Source organism: Elephantulus edwardii, unplaced genomic scaffold (genome assembly GCF_000299155.1).
Source record: "Elephantulus edwardii isolate Elephantulus edwardi_28Jun2011 unplaced genomic scaffold, EleEdw1.0 scaffold00144, whole genome shotgun sequence".
NCBI lineage: Eukaryota > Metazoa > Chordata > Mammalia > Macroscelidea > Macroscelididae > Elephantulus > Elephantulus edwardii.
The window spans coordinates 1,098,141-1,122,694 of NW_006399894.1; the positions used below are offsets into that span (position 1 = coordinate 1,098,141).

At 50.3% G+C, this 24,554-nt stretch overlaps 1 protein-coding gene across 6 annotated transcripts in view; it reads left to right on the top strand.

Moving 5' to 3' along the window:
* Positions 1 to 2,436: 2,436 nt before the first annotated feature.
* LDB3 (LIM domain binding 3) overlaps positions 2,437 to 24,554 on the top strand; it is a 126,537-nt gene continuing 104,419 nt past the window's right edge. For 2 of the 6 annotated variants that reach the window (XM_006894474.1, XM_006894477.1), the window contains exons 1-6: positions 2,437 to 2,586; positions 12,020 to 12,171; positions 12,715 to 12,790; positions 18,708 to 18,730; positions 19,569 to 19,772; positions 24,092 to 24,261. In XM_006894474.1, coding sequence (XP_006894536.1) covers positions 2,494 to 2,586; positions 12,020 to 12,171; positions 12,715 to 12,790; positions 18,708 to 18,730; positions 19,569 to 19,772; positions 24,092 to 24,261 — 718 coding nt within the window. In that variant the 5' untranslated portion in view covers positions 2,437 to 2,493. Of the gene's footprint in view, positions 2,587 to 12,019; positions 12,172 to 12,714; positions 12,791 to 14,045; positions 14,375 to 18,707; positions 18,731 to 19,568; positions 19,773 to 24,091; positions 24,262 to 24,554 lie in introns of all 6 variants that reach the window. The other 4 variants (XM_006894472.1, XM_006894475.1, XM_006894473.1 and 1 more) reach the window with 2 other exon arrangements.

The window sequence follows — 24,554 nt, forward strand, 5'->3', positions numbered from 1 at the left end:
GCAGAATCTTGCTTGCATGTGAAATCAATGACACTGTTCTGTAGTTTCCACACTCAGTTGGGTCACCTTTCTTTGGAATGGGAACACATATAGATATAGAGATAGAGATTTTAAATTAATCAATCATTGGTTATACAAAATTCTCTGATGTAATCTCTAACCTCTTTTCTATCACTAAAGCCATAACTTGGACAAATAACCAGCCATCCCAGAATAACACAAATAGTTAAACACTAGGTTACTAACCACGAGGTTAACAGTTCAAATCTCCCCAGAAGTACCCTTAGAAGAAGGTCTGATGAATTGTTTCCAAAAGTTCATAACCAAGAGACCCTAGAGGGAAGTTTGTTTAGTTTTTTAATTGCTCTATAATTATACTAGTTTATTTACAAAATTCGAATACATTTTGTTTCACACCAGTTCCTTCCCATTTACCTAACCCCCACCCATCAAATGGTGTGATCCATTATTTTTTTTAATTTTTTTTTTTTTGTGATCCATTACTAATTCCTCCCTTTCTTCTTCTCACCCCTCTGCTTCCCCCCCTCCCCTTTGGATCCTCATGCTCCTTCTTAAATAATGTTTTTATATAGTATTTGTCCTTATGGAACTGAGTTAGTTCATTCAGCATAATGCTCTCCAGTCCCTGGAAGGCAGTTTTATTATGACATCCATGGGTTTGTCATGATTTGAAATGGCCTTGACAGCACCAGAGAGCTCTGGTGTCAAGGTCTACAGGAAATTATACTGCTAACCCAAAGGCCACTCCCTAACTCAGATCCACCAATGGAGAAACTCACCGTCTCCTATGAGATTTATAGGCTCAGAAAGCTAATGGAAGCTCTGCTATGAGTAGCAATGAGTAGCAATTTGATAGCATTGAGTTTGAGTTTACCTTGTTTTGCTTTGGCCTTTTTGAGTTTTAACAGCTGTTAGTTAACAGAAGCAAGTTACCAAACCACTGATAATCTGGGGATTTCTACAGTGCACGCTGTGTGTGCCAGGCAGAGGTGTTTCTAGGATATGACACGAGCACAGGGTGCCACACAAAGGAGGCTGCCAATGAGCAGTTCAAATTCACCATCATAGTTGCAATCACCAACTGAGAGACCCTTCAGCGAGGTAAAACAATTGCCATGAGTGCTCTTGTCCACAGAGACAATTCTGGTGTCAGACCAAGGGCAGTAACACTCAAATCTCCTATGAGTCCTCACACCCAGCCCAGGGAAGGGATAGAAAGAAACACAGCCCAGTCCCTGCCTTGAGCCTCAGTTTCCACAGCCAGCAAGTGGAGTCTATACTACCTGGGGGAATACTTCTGGGGGAATCTTGCCTCCCAAAACCCACACTGGCAGAAACTTGTCACAAGTAGCAAGAGACCTTGACTTCCACCTACTACTATGTCTAGGGTATGGCCCAAGCACATCATACAATACCTCCACACACTCCTTCTGGCCTTAGTTCCAGTCCCAGCAGCTGAATAGATGACATCTCCTCCCTACCCCCTGCCCCTGCCATTTATTTTCTCTCAAAGGGCACTGGCCTGGCAGTGACACAGACAGCTGGAGTTTCCACACTACTGTCAAGTTTTCCAGAGCACAAATGAGATATAAGAACCAGGAATAACCACCTCATACCTGTGCCAAAGAGTGTACCAGGGCTTCAGGAGGCCCCATGCTGTCGCCCACCCTCTGGGAACCGTTATCTGGAGTCCCATGAATGGGCCACAACTGCAGAGTGGCCTGGGCCTGTAACTGTAATCTTAGAAAAGTCATTTAGCATCTCTGCGCCACAGTTCCAATGGTTGATATGGCAGCCTTTCCAGACCCAAGGAGTGAGGTGTAGTCCAGCCCTCAGAGCCCAGACCCAGTCACCAGCCGGCTGTGCTGAAGCAGTACACCAGCCAGCTAAGGATTCAGCTCGCTCTTCCCACTACAGGGGCTCCCATTCTGCACAGGACATAACCTGAGACGTTGCCAGGGGCACAAAACATCAACAACCACTTAGCCAGTGTCCTAGGAAGCTCACCCTGTCTTTCTGGGCCTTGTGTGGGCCGGGGGTTGCAACTCAGCAGAGAGTGGGCTCTCAAAAGAACAGAGAAAAGCAGAATGCAGAGAGCAAGAGGTGAAAGCATTATCACCAGTCTGGCCTGTACTCCCTTTCTGCCCCTGGGGGTGCTGGGTGCCAAATGCCCTCCCCAGGGGCTATATTAGCTGTGTGAGTCACAGTAGACATGGCAGGCTGTGCAGTGTAGGGTTACAGCCCATTTATGGGCGCAGCTGAGGACAGATATCAGTGTCGATGGCATTCGCTCCTGCTATTCTTAGGAGCCTCTCAGGGGCTCCACACAGCTCAGCCGGGCAGCAGGGGATAGAGCAGGCAAGGCTGGGCAGTGAGGCCTTGGGAAGAAGTGGGCTGGGGGTAGAAGGATCCAGGTAAACTCTCTCTCACTGACATTTTCTCTCAGCAGAGGCTGAAGCTGTGCACTCCAGCATGTCTTACAGTGTGACTCTGACTGGGCCTGGCCCCTGGGGCTTCCGCCTGCAGGGAGGCAAGGACTTCAACATGCCGCTCACCATCTCCCGGGTGAGTGCATACTGCCCACAGTCTGGTCCTGGGTGGGAGGGTGCTCACAGGGAGGGGAAGTGTGTGTCCATCTGTCCATCCTCCCAAGGCTCTTGGGAAGCAGAGCACAGCCCCATCCATGGTCTAAAGGCTGGGAATAAATACATTGGATATGCTAGCCTCAGGCAGGTGCTCTCAGCCCACATGTAACTGACCGGTCAGGTCAGCTTGGTTTTTTTGAGTAGAGAAGAAATGTTGAGTTTGCAGAGCCAGCAGGTGAGCAGAGAGCGTAGTGCCTCTCTAAGCCTTTCGGGACATGGGGTGCTCTGAGCGCCCTCAAACCTGGAGCATCTCCTGGAAATTCCCGCTTCCAATGGTAGAGCCTTCTGAGCCTACAGAGGCTGGGGACAGTCAGTGAACAGGCAGACTCCTGACCTTTGTTGCCTGTTGTCAGGCCACAGGGCTGAGGTGGACAGAATCCTGGGCTACATCAGCTACTCTATCCAAGACCTGAGATATAATAAGCCCTCTCCAGAACCAGACACTGGTGGCTTCATGGGTGAGGGCTTTTCACTGGCTCTGTCCTTCCCACCGCCCCTGGTTGTGTGGCTGCTTGTTTCACCTCATGCCCCAAGTTCCCTGTTCTGCAGACCTTGCAAGGAATAGCACTAGACAGGAATGTGGCACCACATTGGAGTCCATCTAGGCCATTCATATCAACCTGCAGGAGACATCAAAAGCTAGAATGTGCTGGAGAACGAGTTCTCCATGAGAAATTGTTTGTTTTTATCACGTCTATGTCCCTAACACCTAGCAAGATGTCTACAATACAGTGTCTAAAATCATTAAACATGTGTCAAGTAAGAGAAATCTACAAGTCACTGGCAGAGCTGAGCCAAAGGCTTGGGCCGATTGAGGAGCTAGTTCAACCCCTGGTGGCTGAGGCAGAGACTGAGAAACAGCAGTGCTGGTCTGGACAGGATAAGATGAGGTCACGGGATGACAGGAAGAGGACAGTGGCTGCTTCCTGGGATACCAGGAGACAGTTTCTTCACCAAAGCAGCAAAGACTTGCTTTGGGCAGGGGCATGGGGAGCACCAAAGTGGTCTAGGGCACCTAGGGAATACTTGAAAGCTGCTGGTAGAAACACAGAGAACCTGGCAGGAGGGAGGCAGAGGACAGCTACAGATGGTCACAGGCCAAACCTCCACCAGAGGGGCAGTGTTGGTTCTTGAATCTAGGGTATTTGAGGGGATCCCAGGAAAGAGAAGTTCCTTTCTCTCAGGGGTACCTGGGGACCTTTTTATAGGCCACAGAGACCACACTCCTCTGGGCTGCTGGCCTGGTTCTGGTCTAGAGAAGAAGCCTTGTGTCCATCCATTGCTACAAATCTAGCTCCGTCCATCCCAGAATCTCCAGCCTGCTGTCCTGGAGACAACGCACCTGAAATAAAATGAAAGCCCAGTCCTTGCACACCTCTTCTGGAGACACATGAGCATTTGAACTCCTGCTCATGTAGACCTTTAAACCCTGTGGCTACAGCTCTCCTCTATGTGAGTCATCCTGACTCTCTGGTCCCCCAAACCTCCTATGTCTAGAACTGAGGCCAGGGCTCCTCCAACCCCACCATCCTGTAGATGTTCCCTGTCCTACCTCCAGCATAGAAATTGGCCTTTTTGTTCAGTGGCACCCAGGATAGCCAATGACTTCACCCAGAGTCTATGTACCACCTGGTCCCTCCAGCCAAAGGCTTAAATTGCAACACAGAGGCTTCAAGTTAGACAACAGGAGAAATGTCCTCCCTGCAGGGAGGCGGCTATAGGGATATACTAGGGCCAGGGACCAGGGGGGGCATTTAAAAATAGAACCTGCTGCTCAGGCAGGGATGGATGTGATGCTGCTGACTGCCTTGGGGCAGCAGAATAACCCCCTACGTGGATATAGATAAACCATTTAGAGAAACCTCTCTCCTCCACCCTCGCCCATTTCCCACCCTGTGGCAAGGGCAGAGAGTAGCCAGGAAGTCCCGTCTCATTGAAAGCTATTTAGTGGGGCATTAGCAAAGGTAGAGTCCCTCAGATCTCGATGGGGTTGGCATGCTTGACCACATTCATGACATTCCTAAGAGGGTAGTCAGGCAGGCAAGGCTGGCATGACCCAGAGCCAGGCAGAGGCATTTGCCATGAAATGGAGATGGCATGGGTGGGACTTCTGGGTCCTTGGAAGCGGCTAGCTCTCCTGTTAACCCCCTCATCCCTCCCACTTTGATGATGAGCTGGCACACAGCATCATCCCAACACTCACTCTGTCAGCTGCAGTACAGGCTGCAGGTTTTTCCTGCAAGAAAGTCCAGCTGCCCACCTGCTCAAGGCTGAGCAGCAGCTCCCTGTTCCTGCTCTTCACACTGCCTCAACCTCAAGTGGGAGCAGCCCTGGGCCTTCCCAGAAAGCATGGACAGAAGGTTTGCAGTGAAGGCCCACAGAAAAAGATTCAAGAAGAGACCGAGGAGGGGAGGGAAAAGCCTTTATTTATCCCAGACAGGTGCTCTGGGCCTGTAACTTGAGCTGCTCCTCACCCTTCACTCCGCCCAGCCTGGCCTGGCTTATGGAGGAGGGGCGGGGCAGCCACCAGGGGGCTTGCCCTGAGGCTTGAGGTTTGGCCCCTTCGCCGTACCAGCAGCTCAGGCCTGAGGCTGGGCTATGGCCTGGGGTCCCACCCTCAGTGCCTTGTTATAGCCTCCAGATTTATGAAGAGACAAATGCTTTCACCTAACTCTGCTTTTCACAGCTGTGTTCCCCTAGAAAAGACAACCGACTGCCTCTCTCAGACTGCCTTCTTGTTTGTAAATGAGGATAATGCCTTCATGTCTCCAAACTTGTGCAAGCGATTTCTGACTTGTGCTTGCTCAGGACAGTATAGTCTGCTGTTTTGCAAGGGATGGTCAGGAGGTGGGGAATCATAGGGCTGAGCCTGGCCCAGGAAGTGTGATGGGCTTGGGAAAGGGCCCAGCTCCGAGTGATGGCTCTCATCCCTTCAGGCCACAGCGGGGGTGCTGAGGACAGAGGGTCCCCAGGGAGGGGTGAGGGGACAGGTCGAGATTATTTTGGGGCAGCGGTGCCAGAGATTTCTGGAATTTCAAGGCCGCTGGAGCATAGTGTGCTGTTTCCTGGGCAGCACCTCGCAGTGCTGACAGGCCATGCTGTTTATAGCCACACTGAAGGTCAGGCTCCTGAGAGGGCTGGGGCCTTCCTGTCTGGAACATGGAGTTAGAGGCTCCTTAGCCCCCCCTCCCCCACCCTCTAGATGGCTCTCTCCTCCCAAGCTTCTTTTCCTGAAGCTCAGGGCTGACCCAGAACCTTGTGAGGGTTCTAAGGGGAGGAAAAATTCCGCTGGCTGGATCCTAAGAGTGAGTGGGAAGCCATCCTCCAGGTTGGGGGAATCGCCCACCCCAATTTTCTGGGTCTCCTATCCCCTCTTTGTGATTCCCTCTCATTTTGTGTCCCCCTGGTTGCAAGGCCTCTATTCTGACACCTCCCACTCACAAGGACAGCCTTCTCTACCCCACTGGAAATAGGCTTGTCCTTACCTCTACTGGAACCATCTTAGAAGGCCTGGTTATTCCACTGCTCCCTGGCCATCGCCATCCCTGGGGGTGATGTGCCATGGGACAGTCTAGGGCATATAGGACAAAGAAGCAAGCATAGATTAGAGGAGGAGGAAGAGAAGAGAAGCAGTGGCTGGAAGGAGGTGCAGAGGAGACAAAAATGCAAGGATGGATTAGAGGAGAGAGACAGTGACTGGAAGTATAGAGGAGGCTGGGGACGGAAAAAAGCTTTCAGGAGGCCATGGTCATCTAGAGAAGTGGACTATGACCCTCAGCTGCAGGCACAGGGAATAAGGGGCTAATTCATTCTAGTTCAACTCCCTGCAGAGCAGTTGCCTTTCTTCCCCAGATACCTGAAATTGCATTCTAGTATGATCTCCATTGGATTCTTTTGCATAGATTCTAATTCAGTAGAGATAAAATAAGAATGAATGAGTTCAAAGTCCTGTAGGAAAATCACCAGAATGTGTGAAATTACCTAAATCAGACAACTGAGTGTGAGTGGGATGGGGACAGTGGTGGTAGTGGTGGTGGTGGTGGTGACAGACATGCTGGTCACTTTGTGGAGAAGTCTGAGTGAAAGGAAGGGGGAGAACACAGAAGGAACTGAACAGAACAGCAAAGACATGGTAGAAGAAACTGACTTCTTTATCGCCAGGATGGAGTTGTAGAGAGGGGTCCTGAGAAGACAGAAGGTTTAAGGGATAAAATGAGGGATGAAAGAAGGTCCCAGTGGAGGTCAGAAGGGAAGGGAGTAAACACTATGTGCCCATAGTTTACTCATTCAGTATTAAAGCACATTTCTCCTTAGAATGCCCTAGACCTTAGTTCTCCTTAGAACTCCCTCCAAACTACCAGAGGGCTGGGAGGAAGAGATTCAGAAGTCACATGATTCCTAAGCTTCCACTACTTTCTCCCCCCAAGTACTCATAACCTTCTTCTGGTGGATCTAGAGAGAAGGAATTTCATCAGGGGCCTCTCTGGCCTGGATTATTGGTACTAAGACCCTAGACGAATGATGGAGCAATGGTCAGAAATGCTTCAATTTCTCCACTCCCTACTGCCAGGGGAATTAGGGAACAGGAGTCAAAGGCATAGTGCACCTGGAGCCCTGGCAGACACCTTATCTCTGTTGGGCCCTGGGAAGAAGGTCTCTCCCTTCACCTTGATGCCCAAGCCCCTTGGAGAAGCCCACCCTCTTCCTGTCCCAGGGATATGGCCTGGCAAGGGACCAGGGTCAGCATCTGCACTGAGGGCCCTACTGATATTTTCTCAGCTCTACTCTCCTTACATAATCCCTTCTCAATAGCATAATCCTCAAAATAATCAGAGAGGGGAAAAAAGCATTGTCTCTTTTTACACTCAAGGATGTGGAAGCCGAAACGAGACCCCACATGTGGCTCATACTGGCCCAGGCTCCTGCTATTTATTGCCTCACTCCTGGGCACCTGCTGGTAGCATCAGCCACAGCTTCTTCATGACACCCAACCTCTCTTACCTGTCCCCAGAATGCCCTGAGACCACCAAGATGGAGTGGCTCCTTTGGGCCAGGGGGCTGAGCCTATTCTGAGAGGACAGGATGTCCAAGATCACTAAGATCTGCCCATGGTGGGTTCCTCAGTGAGCTGGAACTTTTGACTAAGATAAAAAAGAAAGTGGAGGAAAAACTTTCACAGGAAAGAGTTTCTACATGCTCAACAGTGATTAATCTGAAGGGAATGGGTGGTCCAGCATTATGTGTTTAGCAATCAACAATCTATATACTATGTGTTAATTGGCAGTATGGAGCAGAGGAAGGGGGGATTAATGAACAGAGGTGAGTGACGGGAATAGCAATACACAATGAGGGTTTGCTTAGACATTGTGATAATTGCATCAACTAATGGTACTTATTGCCTAGGAATGATTGTCTGGGAGGGAAACAAAACCCAAAATTTGTAAACTTTCACTCAAATAAAATAGATCTTTTTTAAATTAAAACAAGAATTACAAAGAAAATAAAATGTTCAGGAGGAGATATGGTGGCATGGTGCGCTATGAGCTGGTCAGCAAGTTGATGGAGAACAATGGACAGTCAGTCCTTCCATAAAGATTCCAGCCTCAGAAACCTGGTGGAGGGCCCCTGAGTTGACTCAACACCAGTGGGTCAGGAGAAGATAGAATTAAAAAAAAAAAAAAAAAAAAAACAACCACCACCACCACCAACAACAACAAAACAAAACGCAAAACCGAATAAATCCTTCAAGGATTTCATCACCATGGGTTCTTTTTTGAACAAGGTAAGGAGTGAGAGGGATGAGATAACTGGGTGATTTGGGGTCCTTGCACCAACATTCTCGGGCTGGTCCTGCTGCAGAAGGAGGGAACTTGATGGTCCTTCGTCCAAATTTCTGAGCAACCTCCTTAGGGTCCCAACCTCCTGTTTCCAGGATGCCTTGAACCATCCCTGAAATAAAAAGGCAGCATTACTGCCGCCACCAGAGGGCTCTTGGTCCTGCGCAGGGCAGGCAGAAGCCTGGGCCAGCTTAAGCTTGACAAGCAGAAGCAGGTGTGAGAAGAGTAAGTCAGGAGCTGGTGTGGAGGCTCCCCCACCCCGCTGTTCCCCTGGGTCCTGGGCAGCTGACCCGGCCCAGGGGAAGTTGAGCTCTCTCCTAAGGAACAAAAATCACCACCACCCACACCTGAGGATAGGGAAGCAGGACAGCACCAGGCAAGACAAAGAGCCAGAGACCCAAAGACTAGTGATAACCTGCCCACGACGAAGGGAGAGAGATCTCCACAGTCCCTTGAAGGCACAACATCCCTGACACCCTAGGCAGCTCGGGTGGGGTAGTCCTCAGGGAGTTGCGGTGCTAACCCAAAACCTCTCTGTTAGTACAAATTCACCAGCTCTGTGAACTAAAGACAGATAATCTCCCCTATGCAATTTACAGTCTCAGAACCTGTGAGGGGGCCAGCTGAGTCAGTTCTTCCTGGGCAACAGTGAGGGAATATGTGAGGCACTTGTCCCAGTGGATCTGGCACTGGCTGCCCTTGTATGTCATTTGCAAGTCCTTGCTCACGCATCAGCCATGATCTGGGCACAATGTCCATTCTGTCTGGAAAGCTTCACCTCTACAGGCTGCAGGGCCCTGCCATTCTGCACAGGAGCTGCAGGTGTCCCACCGCCCCCCTGCACACACAGAAGTTCCTTACTGCAAAGTGATGGCCCCTGCTCTGTAGATAGGGGGAGCCCTATTGGGGGAGCTTTGAAGGCAATCCAGCAGGACAGTAAAGGCATTGTAAAACTAACCCTAAATGGAAGCATATTGGCATCTGCAACTTTCTCTGGGAACGCTTCAGAAATAAGATGACTGGATAAATGGAAGGATAGAGGGATAGATGTGTGATAAAACAAGTTCAGCAAAATGCTATGTAGAACTGAAGTGGTAGATATTTAGATGTTTATTACAAAATTATCTTAGAATTCAGTTTGAAAATATCTATAAGACGACATTGAGGGTAACATAACCATGAATGTGAAGCCAGAACCTTGTCGTCTGCAGACAGCTCAAGGCTAGCCTTAGGTGGCTATGCTTCATCTAGAAAATTATATGGCTTTGTTTGTTTGTTTGTTGGTTTTGAACCTTTGTTCAATCCTTACAGTAGAAGTGACAAATAACATTTCTATCATTAATGGAGGCCCTTTATGGCAATGCTTTATAAGTAAGAATTATGTGTGACTTGAAAAGCCCCTGATAGTTCTAAATTTTCCATATGTCAGCCTGTGAACGTGCTGGACTTTGCAAACCAAGTTGGCCTTGCTCTCTCAGTAGTAGGTTTGGGATTGGGGAGCACTGAGCACATGTGCTCAGCATTTAAGAAGAAGTACAGCCCCTAGGGCTGGAATGCCTGGTGAGTGATAACCAAGGTTCTACTGACCTTACTTTTCTCACTAGAACAGTGTGGGATAGTGTTTTGGTGATCAGTTGTATGGTTTAGCAGAAACAGTCAGTCCTTGGGCCACCCTCTGAACCGCACTAGGATGGATGTGTAAGTAGGGAGTAGGGCACCTTGGTTTGGTCTGGCCCCAGAGTCACCAATGTTTGGAGCTTCCTGTGCCACGGATGGCAGAAATGTCTGCAAGCCCAGATCCTGGTCAGAAGCCAACTCAAAACTGGCACGTGGGGCATGAGATGGTCCTCAGTACCTCTCTTGGCTCCTTCTAGGATGGTCCCAGATCTTGGTTAGAATCTGGCTTCTGCTAGTGCTAGGGAGCTGGTCTTATCTCTGGGGTATAGCCAGGAGGTTGACTGGGGTGTCCTCCAGAGAAACCAGGAGGACTGGCTGGTGGTCATGTTGGGGAGGAAAAGCCAAGGGGCATCTTCCAGTCAAAGCTAGGAGGGCCTCTTAAGACTCTTCTTTCTGGTGATATCATTAGGCATACGGCCTCAGTGCATTCCACACGATGTCATGAAGGTAGACCTCATGCCACGTCACAGGGTCTTGTGAAACAAGACTTTCATAGCATTCCACATCATGTCATTACTTCCAGGTAACATCACAGGGTCAGGTCTTAAAATCATTGTGGACAATACTTTCAGAAGATTCCACAGGATGTCACAGGAAGAGACCTCCATGGAATGTCACAGGGTTAGGTCTAGAATCATTCTATGTGACTTCATTGTGGAACAAGACTTCCATAACACTGCACATGATGTCATGGGGAGGACCTCCACCTGATGCTATTGGATCAAGTCATGAGTTCATTCTATGTAGTCAAAAGGAGCAGGGCCTCCATGGCATTCCACATGCTCCTATGGAGTAAGGAGAGAGAGTGAAGCCATGGTACTCCATGAGCTATCTTTAGGCATGGAGCTTCAATGCATTCCATGTAACGACATCAAGACAGGTGAGTTATTTTAAATGATGTCATTTGGCCCTCCAGAATTTTACATTTCCTGTGGTATCCCTGTGGTCTGGGTTACCGGGGCATTTAATGTGCTATTACTGAGGGCCTGGCATGGGTAATTTTGTACCATGTGTTTCCCTGGGACTGAAATCTGAGCTGTCACCTCCTATGTCCCAGGGACAAGGCCTTCCTGACATTTCTGGAGCCTCCACAGCGTTCTGTGTGAGGACACAGGTGTCAGGCCCTCCAGGCCCTGGCACTCTGTGATATCACTGGTGTGCGGGATTTGGGACTGGCCCCTGTCATCTGAAATCCTCCTTCTGGAGAGATGGAATAATGACTGGGCGTCAAGTTCTGTATCATTCCCTCGCCAATATTGTCCTCATCTGGGGAGTCTTCTGTTCCCCCAGGCAGGGCTACATGTTCCCCTAGTCCTCTGCCCACCTCCAGTGGTAACAACAAGCACCTATGCTATCATACCGTCCATGTGTGGGCGTCTCTTCCCAGCTTACTGGCCTGGAAGCATCGAGTCTTAGCTGCCAAGTCTTCCTTCGTCCTGGAGCCTAGAAAATGACCTCAAATGAACAGGATAAAGATGTTAGAGTAGGTTAACTGGCATAATCAACAGCTAATATTTCAATGACTTGGCATGAGAAAAGTTTACTTCTAACTCATGCAAATGTAATGTGTTTAATCTTTAAGTCTCCTGTCCTCCAAGACCATTCTAGTTGATGATTCCATTATCCTCTGGTGATAAGCAGAGAGCAGAGACAAGGCAAGACAATGCCATGCTAGTGAAATCTGGCTATTAGATATAAATGCTGTGGGACAACTGAGTGCTAGGAAGAGGAACCAGCCTGGGAGCAGCCACTACCAGCTACTGTAGAAGAAAAGCAAATAACTCTCTACTCTCTGCTCTCACTGAGGACGAGTCCATGTCTTCTCTCTTGTCTTCTCAGATCACCCCAGGCAGCAAGGCAGCCCAGTCCCAGCTCAGCCAGGGTGACCTTGTGGTGGCCATTGATGGTGTCAACACAGACACCATGACCCACCTGGAGGCCCAGAACAAGATCAAGTCTGCCAGCTACAACCTGAGCCTCACCTTGCAGAAGTAAGTAGAAGCTCTCCGGAGCACCAAGGGTCTGCAGGGGTGGGGGGAAACTAGGATCCAGGGAAGGAACCTCCAGTCGCATGGGCAAGCCCTCTGCTGAAGAATGTGCAGTAAGAACAGCCTCTAACCAGAGGATGGATCCAGACCAAGTCTTGCTCAACCACCTGCTCTGCCAGAACTTAGAGTGAGCTATCACTGCCTCCCTTTACAGATGAGGCTCAGAGAGGACGAGCCAGGGTCTGCACCCGTGGTGGGGATCAGTCAGGGCCTGGTAGCCAGCTTTTCTGACGTCCAAACCCATAATCTGCCTTTCACTGTTTCCAGATAACTTCCCAAGAAGGCAGGAGGGGCATGGGACAGTCTAAGACTTCACCTCATTGTCTTCATCAGGGCCAGGCCCCAAGCCTTCCAGGGAGGCTGCTGGCAATGAGAGTGAGCACTGGGCCTCAGGCTCCTGACCCTGTTGCTCTCACTTGCTCCCCTCACCAGCCCTGCACAGCTAGGACAGATGTCCTCATTTTACCCTATTTCTGGCTTCTCCAGGTCAAAGCGCCCCATTCCCATCTCCACAGCTGCACCTCCAATCCAGTCCCCTCTGCCGGTGATTCCCCACCAGAAGGTAGGTACCAACATCCTGTGGGCAGGCAAGGTCCACTTTCAGCTGTGTTCCTTGTCTACCTGGTCTAGCCTTTGCCTGGCCCAACTTGGATGAAAATGTGGCCTCTGCCCAGCCTGTACCCTGATCTGTCAGGCTGAGTCCTACCTCCACCCTCAGGCCTCATGACTGTGTAGGTGGGAAACTAGCTTGGACAGCAATGTTCTCAGGACAGAGTCTTCTCCCAGTCATAGGGGACAAGAGTCCAGAAAGCTTTGACCTTTGTCCTCCTGAGGGAAATAGGCAGCAAGTGGCTGTGGCATGAAGGACATGAAAAGCTAGTGGGTCCCACTTGATCCAGCCACCCCAGGGGATCCCAGGCCTGCAAAATCTCTCCTTCTGGGTTCTAGTTCTCCATCTGCCCCTCGACACTTGCCTCCCTGGGCCCAGCAAGGACACATCCAGTGCACATTCCTCTGTTGATGTTGGCCACAGAGACAAGAACAGAAAGGAAGCCAAGCTCTGGCCCCCAAGCCTCACCACTGCACCCCATACTTCCAATCCTGCCCCCAGGGAGCCAAACCTTACACCTGGGAGTTGTCCCTCAGCCCCTGCCTGCATAAACCCAGCCTGATGTGGTCTAGAGGGGGGAAGGACTGGGTCATGGGTGAGTGGACAGAAGGGGAAAAGAAATGAGTGTTTTCTGAAGGCCACAGCCTAGACCCACAGACAAAAAGAGAGGCTGACTTGGGGTTCAAGGTAAGTAAAATGTAGGAGAAGGTTATTGGGAGACATTGCAGAGGCAGACCCAGGGAATGAAATTCTACCCTCCTACCTCCTTAACACCTCCTCAGTTTCCCCCTGCTCATGGTGGACCCAAGATGCATATCCTCACAGGAGAGGGACACCTTTCAAGGCTCCACTTTGGCTTTATGCAGGCATCTCAGAGAAGGGTCAGCAGACATAGGATATAGTGACACCTGTCCACCCCGAGCCTCACACCAGCTTTCCTCTGCCCCCCAGGCAGGCTTGACTTGGCTTTCAATGCAGGGCTTTGCTTCTTGGCCGGGTGAATACCAGCCTGGATCCCCCAAAGCTGGTGCTGCCCTCGGTCCTCTCCTCCAAGTGCCCATCTAGCCCCTTTCAGCCCTTTGTGAGGACCACAGGTTGCAGGGGCCATGGGGAGATTGCTGCGAGCTAACACTAGCACCTCTGTTTCAGGTATTCTTGACTCTAACCCTCTCTTCTTTCTCCCCTGCATGGTGCTGCCCTGTGCCAGGACCCTGCTCTGGACATGAACGGCAGTCTGGTGGTGCCCAGCCCCAGCCCCGAGGCACCGGCCAGCCCAGGCACTCCAGGCACAGCAGAATTCAGGCAGAGCTTGAGCTCCTCCTTGCCCCAGCCCTCTGCCTTCTCCCACACTGAGCCCTCTGACCCCGCCCCTCCCCAGGGCAGCACAAAAAGCCCCAAAGTCCCATTGAGCTCAAGGCAGCCTCGGCAGTATAACAACCCCATTGGCCTGTACTCAGCAGAGACCCTGAAAGAGATGGCTCAGGCCTATCAGATGAGCCTCAGAGGGAAGGCCCCAGGTGCTGGACTTCCAGGAGGGTAGGTAACTTGTGCAGCGCTCACAGTGCTCCAGGCAACCTGGGTCCTTGGTGCTCAATGGAGGCTGGGGCTGGCTGTCAGAACCAGGAGCTGGCTTCATCCAACTGTCCCCAAGCCCATGAAGCTGTGCAGGCTGAGGAAATCAAAGTCCATGGTCCCTTCTCGACATTTGCTGCAAGCAGATCCATCATTGCTTTACTCAGCCACCCTCAGGGTAAATGTGTACAATTTTTCAGATGGGAAAACTGAGACTCAGAGAAGGTTAAGCTGTGATCTAGCTGTTAATGGTCAAGCCAGAATTTGAGTTCAAGAGGCTCTGACCCCCAGAACTAGATAGGATAACCTACTGTCCTTCAAGAGCTATGGGGAAGAAGCCATGTGAGCCCTAATCAGAAGCAGAGAAGAAATGGGAGGTAGAAAGATGAGTTTTCTACAACTAGAAATGATCTGGGAGGGCATGGAAGAAGAACACATGAGCTGGGTGTGGAGAGCTGGGCCAGGAGAGCAGGTTGCAGGATTGATCCCAGCTAGGGTGGGGCAGGTAAGAAGCAAATTCTCGAGGAGAAAAGTGTTAAGGAGGAAAAGAAGAGCCTGTTCTGTGGACTCTGCAAGAAGTGTTCTTAACCAAAAACATAAAGGCCCTTCACCTTGAGCATATCTTCAAGGCCTTCACCCCTGTTGTCACACTTTAACGGCCACTATACCTTGGGCAGTCACAGGATGATCTCCATTTTGAAGAGGTCAAGCTGTCAAGGTTAGAGCATTGCAACATATTGGTTAGAGGTTCAGGTTTCTGGGAGAATCATTCTGTCCAGGTCACAAGTTATTGTAATGATTTAATAGCAATGCAGCAGCACAGGTAAAGAGCCAACTGTGTCTGCTATTCTACCGAGATGATCATTGTCAGACTTGGACCCTGGAATTCAGCATCAGTCTGATCCAAGCATTCATCCTTCCCTCTGCCATGGCTGCAGAAGGCACCTGTGACCCAGCCCTCTGTTCACATGTGGGTGCTCCAGCTCCCCCACTTCTCCCAGCTCCTCATGAGGTCCTGAATGAAACTGGCCTGTCAGGAGTCCTGACTTCCTTGACTCAAAGTGCCAAAGTCAGACTACCCCTTTCCCACTGTATCCCCAGGCCACAAAAGGCTTTGCCAGTAAACTCAGGAGATGATAGAAAAAAATGAACTCATTTTATGGATGGAAGCTTTTCCTATTCCTCTTTGAAAATGTTTACCAGTCATCTCTAGACTCTGTGAAAAAGAATGTGGCATCAGGATCAGAGGAAGACTCATCAACAACCTACATTATGTAGATGACACAAATTTGTTTGCTGAAAAGTGAGGAGGTCTTGAAATTCTTACTGCAGAAGATCAAAGAATATAGTCCTATGCAATATGGATTGCATCTCAACATCAAGAAACTAAAAATTATCACATGAGACCAATAGGCAACATCATGATAGATGGAGAAAAGATCAAAGCTGTCAATGACTTCATCTTACTTGGATCCACAATCAACACCATTGGTACAAGCAGTCAAGAGATCAGGAGACATATTGCGCTGGGAAATTCTACAGTCAAAAATCTTTCCAAAATATTGAGGAGCAAGGAAATCAGCTTGAACCAAAGTGCACTTGATTCAGGTCATGGTCTTTTCAATCACTTGCTATGCATCTGAGAGTTGGACAATGAATATGGATGACAGAAGAATTAGTGCCTTTGCACTGTGATGTTGGAGAAGAGCACTGACGATCCTACAGACTGCCGAAAGAACAAAAAGATATGTCTTGGAGAGGGCGCAGCCAGAGTGTTCCTTGGAGGCAAAGATGACAAAGCTTCATCTCACATACTTTGGGCATGTTGCTAGGAGATGCTAGCCCTTGGAGAAGAACATCATGTTTCGGGAAGGTAGAATGCTGATGAAAGAGAGGAAGACTCTCAGCTAGATAGATTGGCAGTGACTGCAGAAATAGGCTAAAGGGTGTCAGTGCTGATGGGGATGTTGCAGAACAGGATAGGGTTCAGATCTGTTGTTAATAGGGTCACTGTGAGTCATACTTCTCTCGATGGCATCTTAAAATAACTCTGAGAATGGTCCTTGAAAAAAGGTCTTCCTTATGGGTCAGGATCCTCATCAGGTTCCCCTGAAGTGATATAGCATGTCCTGTACCGTGTCCTTGCTTTGAGGGCCAGATAAGCATTCATAAGCCTTATCTAATGCAACTCTTTCAGCAACTTCAGGGATAGGTGTTGGTTCCCCATTTTACAGGTGAAAAATGGAAGCTCAGAGCTTCCAAAGTCACACAGAGGACCTACCAACTTCTTGAGGAAGCCCTGTGATTGCAAGGTTCCTTCTTGTTTGCATGAGGTTCTCCTGAAGCTAACAAAGGTATAAAGTAGTAACTTAACACTCCACGCAGGAAGGTCCAACTTTCTCCAGCTCACTTCCAGTGGGAGGTGAACTGGGGAAAGAGCATGCTGGTTCTCCACCCCAAGTGAAAATTACTAGCTGTAGCCCCTGTTTGGGAACAGCTGTCCTGAAAAGGCACAAGTTGTGACCTAGGCAAGCCTAGCACTTCCTTTAGCTAAGTGATAATGGCCATCAGGGACACAGGCAACTGAGTCAGCAAAGCCTCATCACCTCAGCTTGGGGGAAGTCTGTCCACTTCACCCAAAGCTAAGAACTTTACATCCTAGATCCAATTTGGTCTACCCTGCCAGACTGAGTACCATTTCAACTTTATGAGTGAGAAAACTGAGGTTGAGAGTTGATCTGCCCAAAGTTACAGTACTAGAAAGAGGAAGGGTCAGAATTTTTACTCTGTTCTATCTGGCTCCAAAGGAAAGCACCTTCCCCCACATTTTCCCCTGGGCAGCTTACATTATTATTCCACCCGTGGCTTGTATCCTCTTGGCAGGAATGGAGAAGAACAGACAGAATAGAAGACCAGCCAGGCCTGAGTGTTACCCCTCCTTTGGCCTTTCTGGGGCTAGCCCTGGAGGACAGCATCCCTAAAGTCACTTGGTACAAGAGACTCCGAAGCAGGTCTCACATCTCTGGCTAATCCTCCCTGCGACCTGTGTACATGCTCCTCGCTAAGCTGTGGCTGCTGAAAGCATCCTATCCCTCAGGCCCTCAGATAAAAGCTGAGCAGTGGGCAGGAGTCAGGGTCAACCTGAAAGACTGATTAGAAGGGGCTGTTCGTCCAGGGAAGGGAACAGGCAGCCTCTGAGGCCACCACGGTCCTCTGCAGGGGCATCAAATTATTCAGGGCAAAGTGCAGCCATTAGCAGTGGCCAAAAATGGAGAAGAAATGAAAGCTTTCCTAATAATAGCTCCACTTAGTTATTTTGAGCTGAAATGGGCAAAAGGACTTTTATCAGCTCTGAGAGAGTGGTACGTCTAGAGCTCAGCGGGGCCACTGCAAGGCTGACTGGGCCACCTCCTTTCCTCTTCCCTGGCTCCCTCACAGTCAGGTCTCAGGCTCCCCTAGCAGATGTGCGGAGGCAACAGAGTCTGGGGACAGAGCTGCCACCTTCCATACACCCTTCCTCTCCATGTTCTGACAGGGGCACAAATACTGCCAGGGTCTTTCATGCAAAGAACGTGCCATTAAAGAAGCATGATGCAGGCTATGCTTCCTCCGAAGAGAGGACTCTGAGGATGCTCCCTTTCAGAGTGTGGAGCAGAGGAAGCTAGACCTCCCTGTGGCATTTAAACTGGGCTACCTCTGTGGAGTGCTTTCCTGCACCAAGCCTGGACTCAGACCTCTCCCTTAGCCTCCTTTCCTCCTGCAATCCTGCCTCATTGCCTGGAGAGCAGGTCCTGAAGCAGTGGGTAACCCCACCCCAACTCTTTCAAAGAGGAGTGGCACTGTCAGGATTGCCCGCAGCAAACAGGAGGTAAGCCCAGAGCTGCTCAGAGCTGCTATCAGGCTAGGAGGCACAGTGAGGGCTTCATCCCTCCCCTAGCAGCCAGAGCTGATCTACAGTACATGCCAACTGTGTCTCTTAACTTAGAGGGTGTGGAGGTGAGCTTCTAAAGTATAGGGCACATGAGTGTTCACAAAGATGGACAGGAAAAAGTTCTCTCTCAGAAAGCTGAGGATGTTGAAGGTCCCTGAGAGGGACATAGTGCTGTGGGCTTCCTCTCCGACCCCAATTAGGGTCCTGAGGCCAGCCATGGCTCCCCTCTCCTTTCCAGTCCTTATCCGGAGCCAGTTCTGGTGGTCTGCCTCCACCATGGTCAGTCTAAGGTCGGTCTTCTCAGTACTCCCAGCCCTGAAGGCTCTACCTCTGATGGCCCCCTCTTTGCTTTCTCTCCCTCCCCAGGTGGTAGCCAACTCTCCAGCCAAGTTAGTATACAGAAAGCATGTGCATGCACCCGCCGGCATATCTGCGCATGTGCCTGTGTGTGCCCGGTGTGGACGGTGTGAGCCTGGTTTGGCATGTGTCCATGTGAGTGGAGTGCAGATGTGCCCCAAGGAGCCTGCATGTGGGGCAGCTGCCAGTCTGGAGTGGAAGCGTCTGGGGAGGGCGGCGTCTCATGGGCCAGCCATTTCATTCCTATGGTCCAGGGGCTGCTGCTCAAGCCCCGCAGTCTGGCTTGGATGTTGGGGGGGGGGGGGGGGGGGAGGGAAGCCTGTTCTGGGTGCTTCTGTGGACTGGTCTGCCTGGCGGGACCCTGAGAAGGGGCTGCCCTTGATCTCGCTGGCCACCCTCTCCCTGGACCACTTGGTGGGCGCCCTAGAGCCTGCGGCCTGCTCAGAAGAAGACAAGCTCGCTTCCCGAAGGAAGGAGCAGCGCCCTGAGCCCGAGGCCTTCCATGGAAGAAACTCCCTTCAGAACTGCTGTGCTGGCGTCCAGTGGGGCTACTTGTCCTCTTGGACTGCGCTTGAGCTGCCAGCTGCTGCCTCCCTGCGGTGTGTGGAGAGAGATCTCAAGTGGCAACCCCCTGCGCCCGGAGTAAAGGGTGCTCGGGCTGCACCCAGGGCGCCCTGAGATGGGAAGGCAAAAAAAACCCTGGGGACGCCAGCAGGCGTCTGGGAGGCAGGACCTCGGCCTTGGGAGATCTCTTGCCCTCACCAGCACCAAGTCCTCAGAGGTCTTCCATGTAACGACCCATGTTGCCCTTTTCTTCTTCTTTCCCCTTATCTCCCCTCCCTCCATGCCGCTCCCACAACCCTTCCCCAGCGCCGACTATCAGGAACGCTTCAACCCCAGTGCCCTGAAGGACTCGGCCCTGTCGACCCACAAGCCCATCGAGGTGAAGGGGCTGGGAGGCAAGGCCACCATCATTCATGCGCAGTACAACACACCCATCAGCATGTACTCACAGGACGCCATCATGGACGCCATAGCTGGGCAGGCACAGGCCCAGGGCAGTGATTTCAGCGGGTAAGCTCCAGGCTGCACTCTGCCTCCCCGTGTGACCCTACAGCCCTGGCCAGGGCTTGGTTGTCCTAAGGACCCTGGAGGAGAGCCAGCCTCACAACTACGATTGTACTCGCCTCAGAGTCTACTGCAAGATCAGCTTGAGGAGGAGGTTGGAGAAGGCTCTGCGAGGCGGCTTGTTTAGAACATCTGGCTGGATGTCTCTGGCCTTCTCCTAGGCTTAGGCCCTTTCTGGGGAAACTGCTGTGTTCTTCCACTGATGGGCATTGATTGGAATGGAATGCATGCTTGGGTTTATCATGGGGATAAACAGAACAACCTTCAACGTTCAGAAAAACCCTTCAAGGTGTTGATGGCCGTAGACTCCAATGCAGAGAGAACTTGGGAACACCAGGACTGGCCACCTTTCTCTTACTATTTTTCTAGGGAAGCCCACACTCAAGAAGGAGGGTTTAGTACATGTTTGGCTCCTGGAAGGTGTCTATTAGCTAATGGCACTTCAAAGTTGAGCAGAGAGGGAGCTGAAAAAGCAAACCTTAATGGGGACTTTTTGTGGGGGGCTTTCCCACTCGGTTTTTCACACAGACACATATATACATACAGAGTCCTTTTTTCTAGATGGGAGTATCATTGGTGTTTGCTTTCAGAACAGACTGGTTATTTCTTCAGGAGATATACGAGTCAGGATTCCCAACAACTTAAGGCATGAAGTTTTTAAAGTTGTGTTGGGGGTGGGGGGCAGAGGGTCCCTAAATTTGAGGGGAAATATATGCTGTAAGAGGATTGTTGTTATATGCCCTTGAGTCAGAAATGACTTAGCGCTGACCTTCCAGTGGGATTTCAGGGACTGTAAATTGCTTGGGATGAGAGTGCTCATCTTTCCCACTGGAGCACATGGGAATTTGACTTGTTTTCCCCAGGTTGAGAGCACAGCTCCTTTACCACGAAGCCACCGGAGTGCTAAGAGGATTGGAGGGCTCTTTTAAAAGTTCCAGAGAAATCCAGTAGTTCTTGATATTTTCAGAACTCAGTCCTTATGGTCGTGTTGTAGGAGTCAGGGTCCAAGGACGCCAAAGGATGGGGTCTTTGGGGTGGACCTGAAAACTTTGCTGGTCCCACTCTTCAAGGACGCAGTGCTGTGTGTAGACCACCAGAGGGCATGATCACTTGCTCTGGAGCAATGAGTCTCAAACGTGGCTCAAGGTTTTTTGCCGCTTTTTGCATCAGACGTTGATTTATTAAATTCTGTTTTTCAAAGCCGAAAAAAACCCCAAAACTGTTAGCTCACTAATACCCAGAAAAACAAGGCCGCCTGGCTAAGCCCAGAAGCCAGTGGGGTTTCCTGTTGGTATTTGACTACCCTGATGCCCTTGGTGTACTCTCAAGGATACGAACAGTTGCCTAAGGAAGTCCAGTGGAAGTAGCAGAAGTGCGCTTCACTCACTTTTATTTTTTCCTACACCTTTGGAAAAACTGCTATCACGTGGTTTCACTGCTTAGGATACCTCTGATTTTTGGAGCACAAAGCACCACTACTCAGGGTTCCATGGACCTGCTCCCCATTTCCTCTTTCCCTCTCTCCTTCATTTCCTTTTGCACCTGAGAAGCAACATCCCTTCCCATCTCTTTTAACTCAGCCCCTTGGAGACAGTGTGGTAAGAAGAGCTTCTCCCATTGTCCTGTTAACGTCTTCAGGTCCTTCTTAACTGACGGTCTTCTTTTTGTCTCTCTCCTTTCCTCCTTTACGTCCTCACTCCTTTAACTCATTTCTGATAATCACCCTGCTCTCTTGTGTGCGTGCTGCCCCTCTGCCCTCCCATGATGGACATGCATTCCTTGCTGGGTTTTCCACAGGGCCTCACCGCTGGCGTAAGTAGATTCTGTGGTGTCTGTCCCATTGTCCATCTGTCTGGTTGTGGGATAATGTGTGGGTTTGGTGAGGTATGTGTGAGAACCAGTAGATCATTAGCACTGTCCACATTCTCCCTCTTACCTGCCACACAGCCAGATCACCTCCCCAGCTGCCTATAGATACAAGGACTTGTCTTTTGAGCTGATCCCAAGTAATGTTTCTACAGCCACAGAATCAGAATGGCATTCACACTGCACCCTGCCCCCAAGTCTGAGAATGTATCATGGGCTCTCCTTACCATATATCACAGATGTTCCTTGCAACTTTTCCTGTGTTCATTGAGAAAGCGTAGGTTTGGATGTAAGAAACCATACTAGGCCCTTCTTCAGGAGCAGAGCCTAACAAGGCACCTCCTGGAAACTACTCCTCAGAATTCTCAAAGGCATTACTTGTCCACAGGACCACCTGTGGGATGGGACAGATGAGTCAATTTTAAGGATACTGCATAGAGGGGACCTTGATGTCTTGGAGACTGTGGAATATTTCCTATAGCATGGAATGCAAATTGGAGATGGTACCAGGAGGGCCTCTAACCCAGGTTACAGTATAAGGAGCTATTGCACTGTTTCTCCACATATAATCAATCTTTCAGGCACAGGATTTTCTTTATTCACTCTCAGTCCCTGCCATGGCAGCAACACAAGCCCCTGGCCTCTGCCTGGGGATTCTCTGCTGGCCCCCTTCTTGCTCTTGGAACTCAGGTGTGCACTTCATGGATGTGTTCCAGGAAAAAAGACGGCAAGCATATATCATCTACTTTCTGGACCTCCACGTTTCATGTGGTCAGACTCAAGGGAAAGACTTGAACTGGGAGACACACCTTCCCTCCTCCCAATACAATCCACACTTCCTCCTTAACTCCAGCAGGCCAAGAGTCAGCACCTGCTATTCCTTTGTGCCTCTCTCTGCTTTAGGACCCTGTGCCAGAAAAGGCCTCCCTTGGAAAAGTTCTATGTTCTCCTTTGCTCCCTAAGTATCTGTGGGTCCCTCTAGAAGGACCTGCTTTAGGTCCTTCTGGAGTCTTCTCTATTTGTTCCCAACCCCAGGATACTAGTATCTATAGATCTTTGGGCCAGGTCAGAGCCTTCAAGGGAAGAAGGAACAGCTCAAATCAACTGTGCTCTTTTTCCACCATTACTCTCCCACGGTACACAAGAAACAGGGACAAACCTTGAGAACCTAGTGCCATGGAAAATTAAGTCAATTCTCACTTCCAGCTCCTTGGAGACAGCACTGAGAAGACCTCTGACCCAGCCAAGCTGGCCTTCAGGGAGAGTAGACACAGACATGGAGGCAAGCAGGGCATGAGTCTGGGCTAGGCTGTATCTCCAGATCTCTGTAAGGCGCTGGTAGGCTGAATTGGCCTTCTTGAGCCCTTAAAATGGAGAACCTTTTGGAGAAGACCCTGGCATGGAGGCCAGGAAATCTGGACCCTAACATTATTGGGCTCCTGAAGCTATAACCTGAAGTTAGCCAGCTAGCTTCTCAAGTCCTCAGTTTCAACATTTGTAAAAAGAGAGGGTTGAGCTTCTGGGAAGCAGCTTTTGCTGCCGTGGACTTCACCTCAGCCTGCCCTGACCTCTGGGGCTTGGGATACTGGCAGCCTCCATCTCCAGCCCTCTCTAACCAGTTGAACAGGAACCCAAAAAGTTTGATCATTAACTGCCCTGAAGTTTAGGCTTGACTTAGAGACAGTAGACCAAGGGGTTCCAGAGTCTCTTCTAAATCAAATCTGAAGTTTATCCATTCAGTAAGAGTTTCTGCATATTGGTGTCTGTTGGTCCCTAAGACATGTGGAAGGGAAGGTCACCAAATCTCCCTCAAGAGGCTGTGTTGTCCTGAAACAAGAGACTAGTGACTTCCTAGAAGTTCTATCCCCAGATCTCCCAGATTCCCCAAACCAGAGCACAGGCTCGGGCCAGAGTGGATCTTATTGCTTTCTTTCTTATGCCCTCTTCCCACTAAACCTGCCTGTTCTTGGCTGAGCTGGCTCCAGCCCCCCTCCAGGGGGATCCCAGCATTGGAGCTCCAATCTGAACCCAAAGGTGTGAGGAAGGTTGGGGTTCCAAACTTGAGGAGGCCTCTGAGTCCTTGTCCCCACCCAGATACAAAGCCTTTCTGTCGCCTCCTTCCATAAAAAGGACCCAGCATTGACAGAGGGTGAAAGGCATAGACCAGTGAAGCCTACTCCTAGAATTAGTGTCAAGTAGGGGACAGGAAGAATCCTGGCCTCCTCACACACATGAGTGAACAACTCAGAGCATGAAGGACCCAGGAAGCCATCCTGGTTCTCACAGTGTGGAAAGAGACCACTGGAGGCCAGGCTAACATAAAAGAGAAGGGAGCACAGGACGGGGTTGGGAATGGGCTGTGGCCTGACCCTTCCTGATGGCCTCTCTCTTCGCTACAGGAGCCTTCCTATTAAAGACCTGGCTGTGGACAGCGCCTCCCCAGTGTACCAGGCTGTGATTAAGAACCAGAACAAGCCAGAAGAAGAGGCTGATGAGTGGGCCCGCCGCTCCTCGAACCTGCAGTCTCGTTCATTCCGCATCCTGGCCCAGATGACAGGGACAGAGTACAGTAAGTGAGCGCTGTGGGGTAGGGATGAAGCAGGAGATTCTGAGGGCTCCTCCTTGAGGGCTCCTTGACACTAATCCCCAATCTGCAAAAGTCAAGCCTCCAGCCCCAAAGAGAAAAGGTGGCCTTAATGGTTACTTGGCACAAGGCTCCTCCTGGGCCAGCTGGCTGATAAAATACCTCCTGCTCTTGGTGGCTTCTGAGCACAGTGACCACTGTGAGCTGGGATAAGAAGGCTTCACAGGCCTCTCTTTAGACTGCCCTCCCCACTGCATCAGGTCCTCTGATGGCAACCT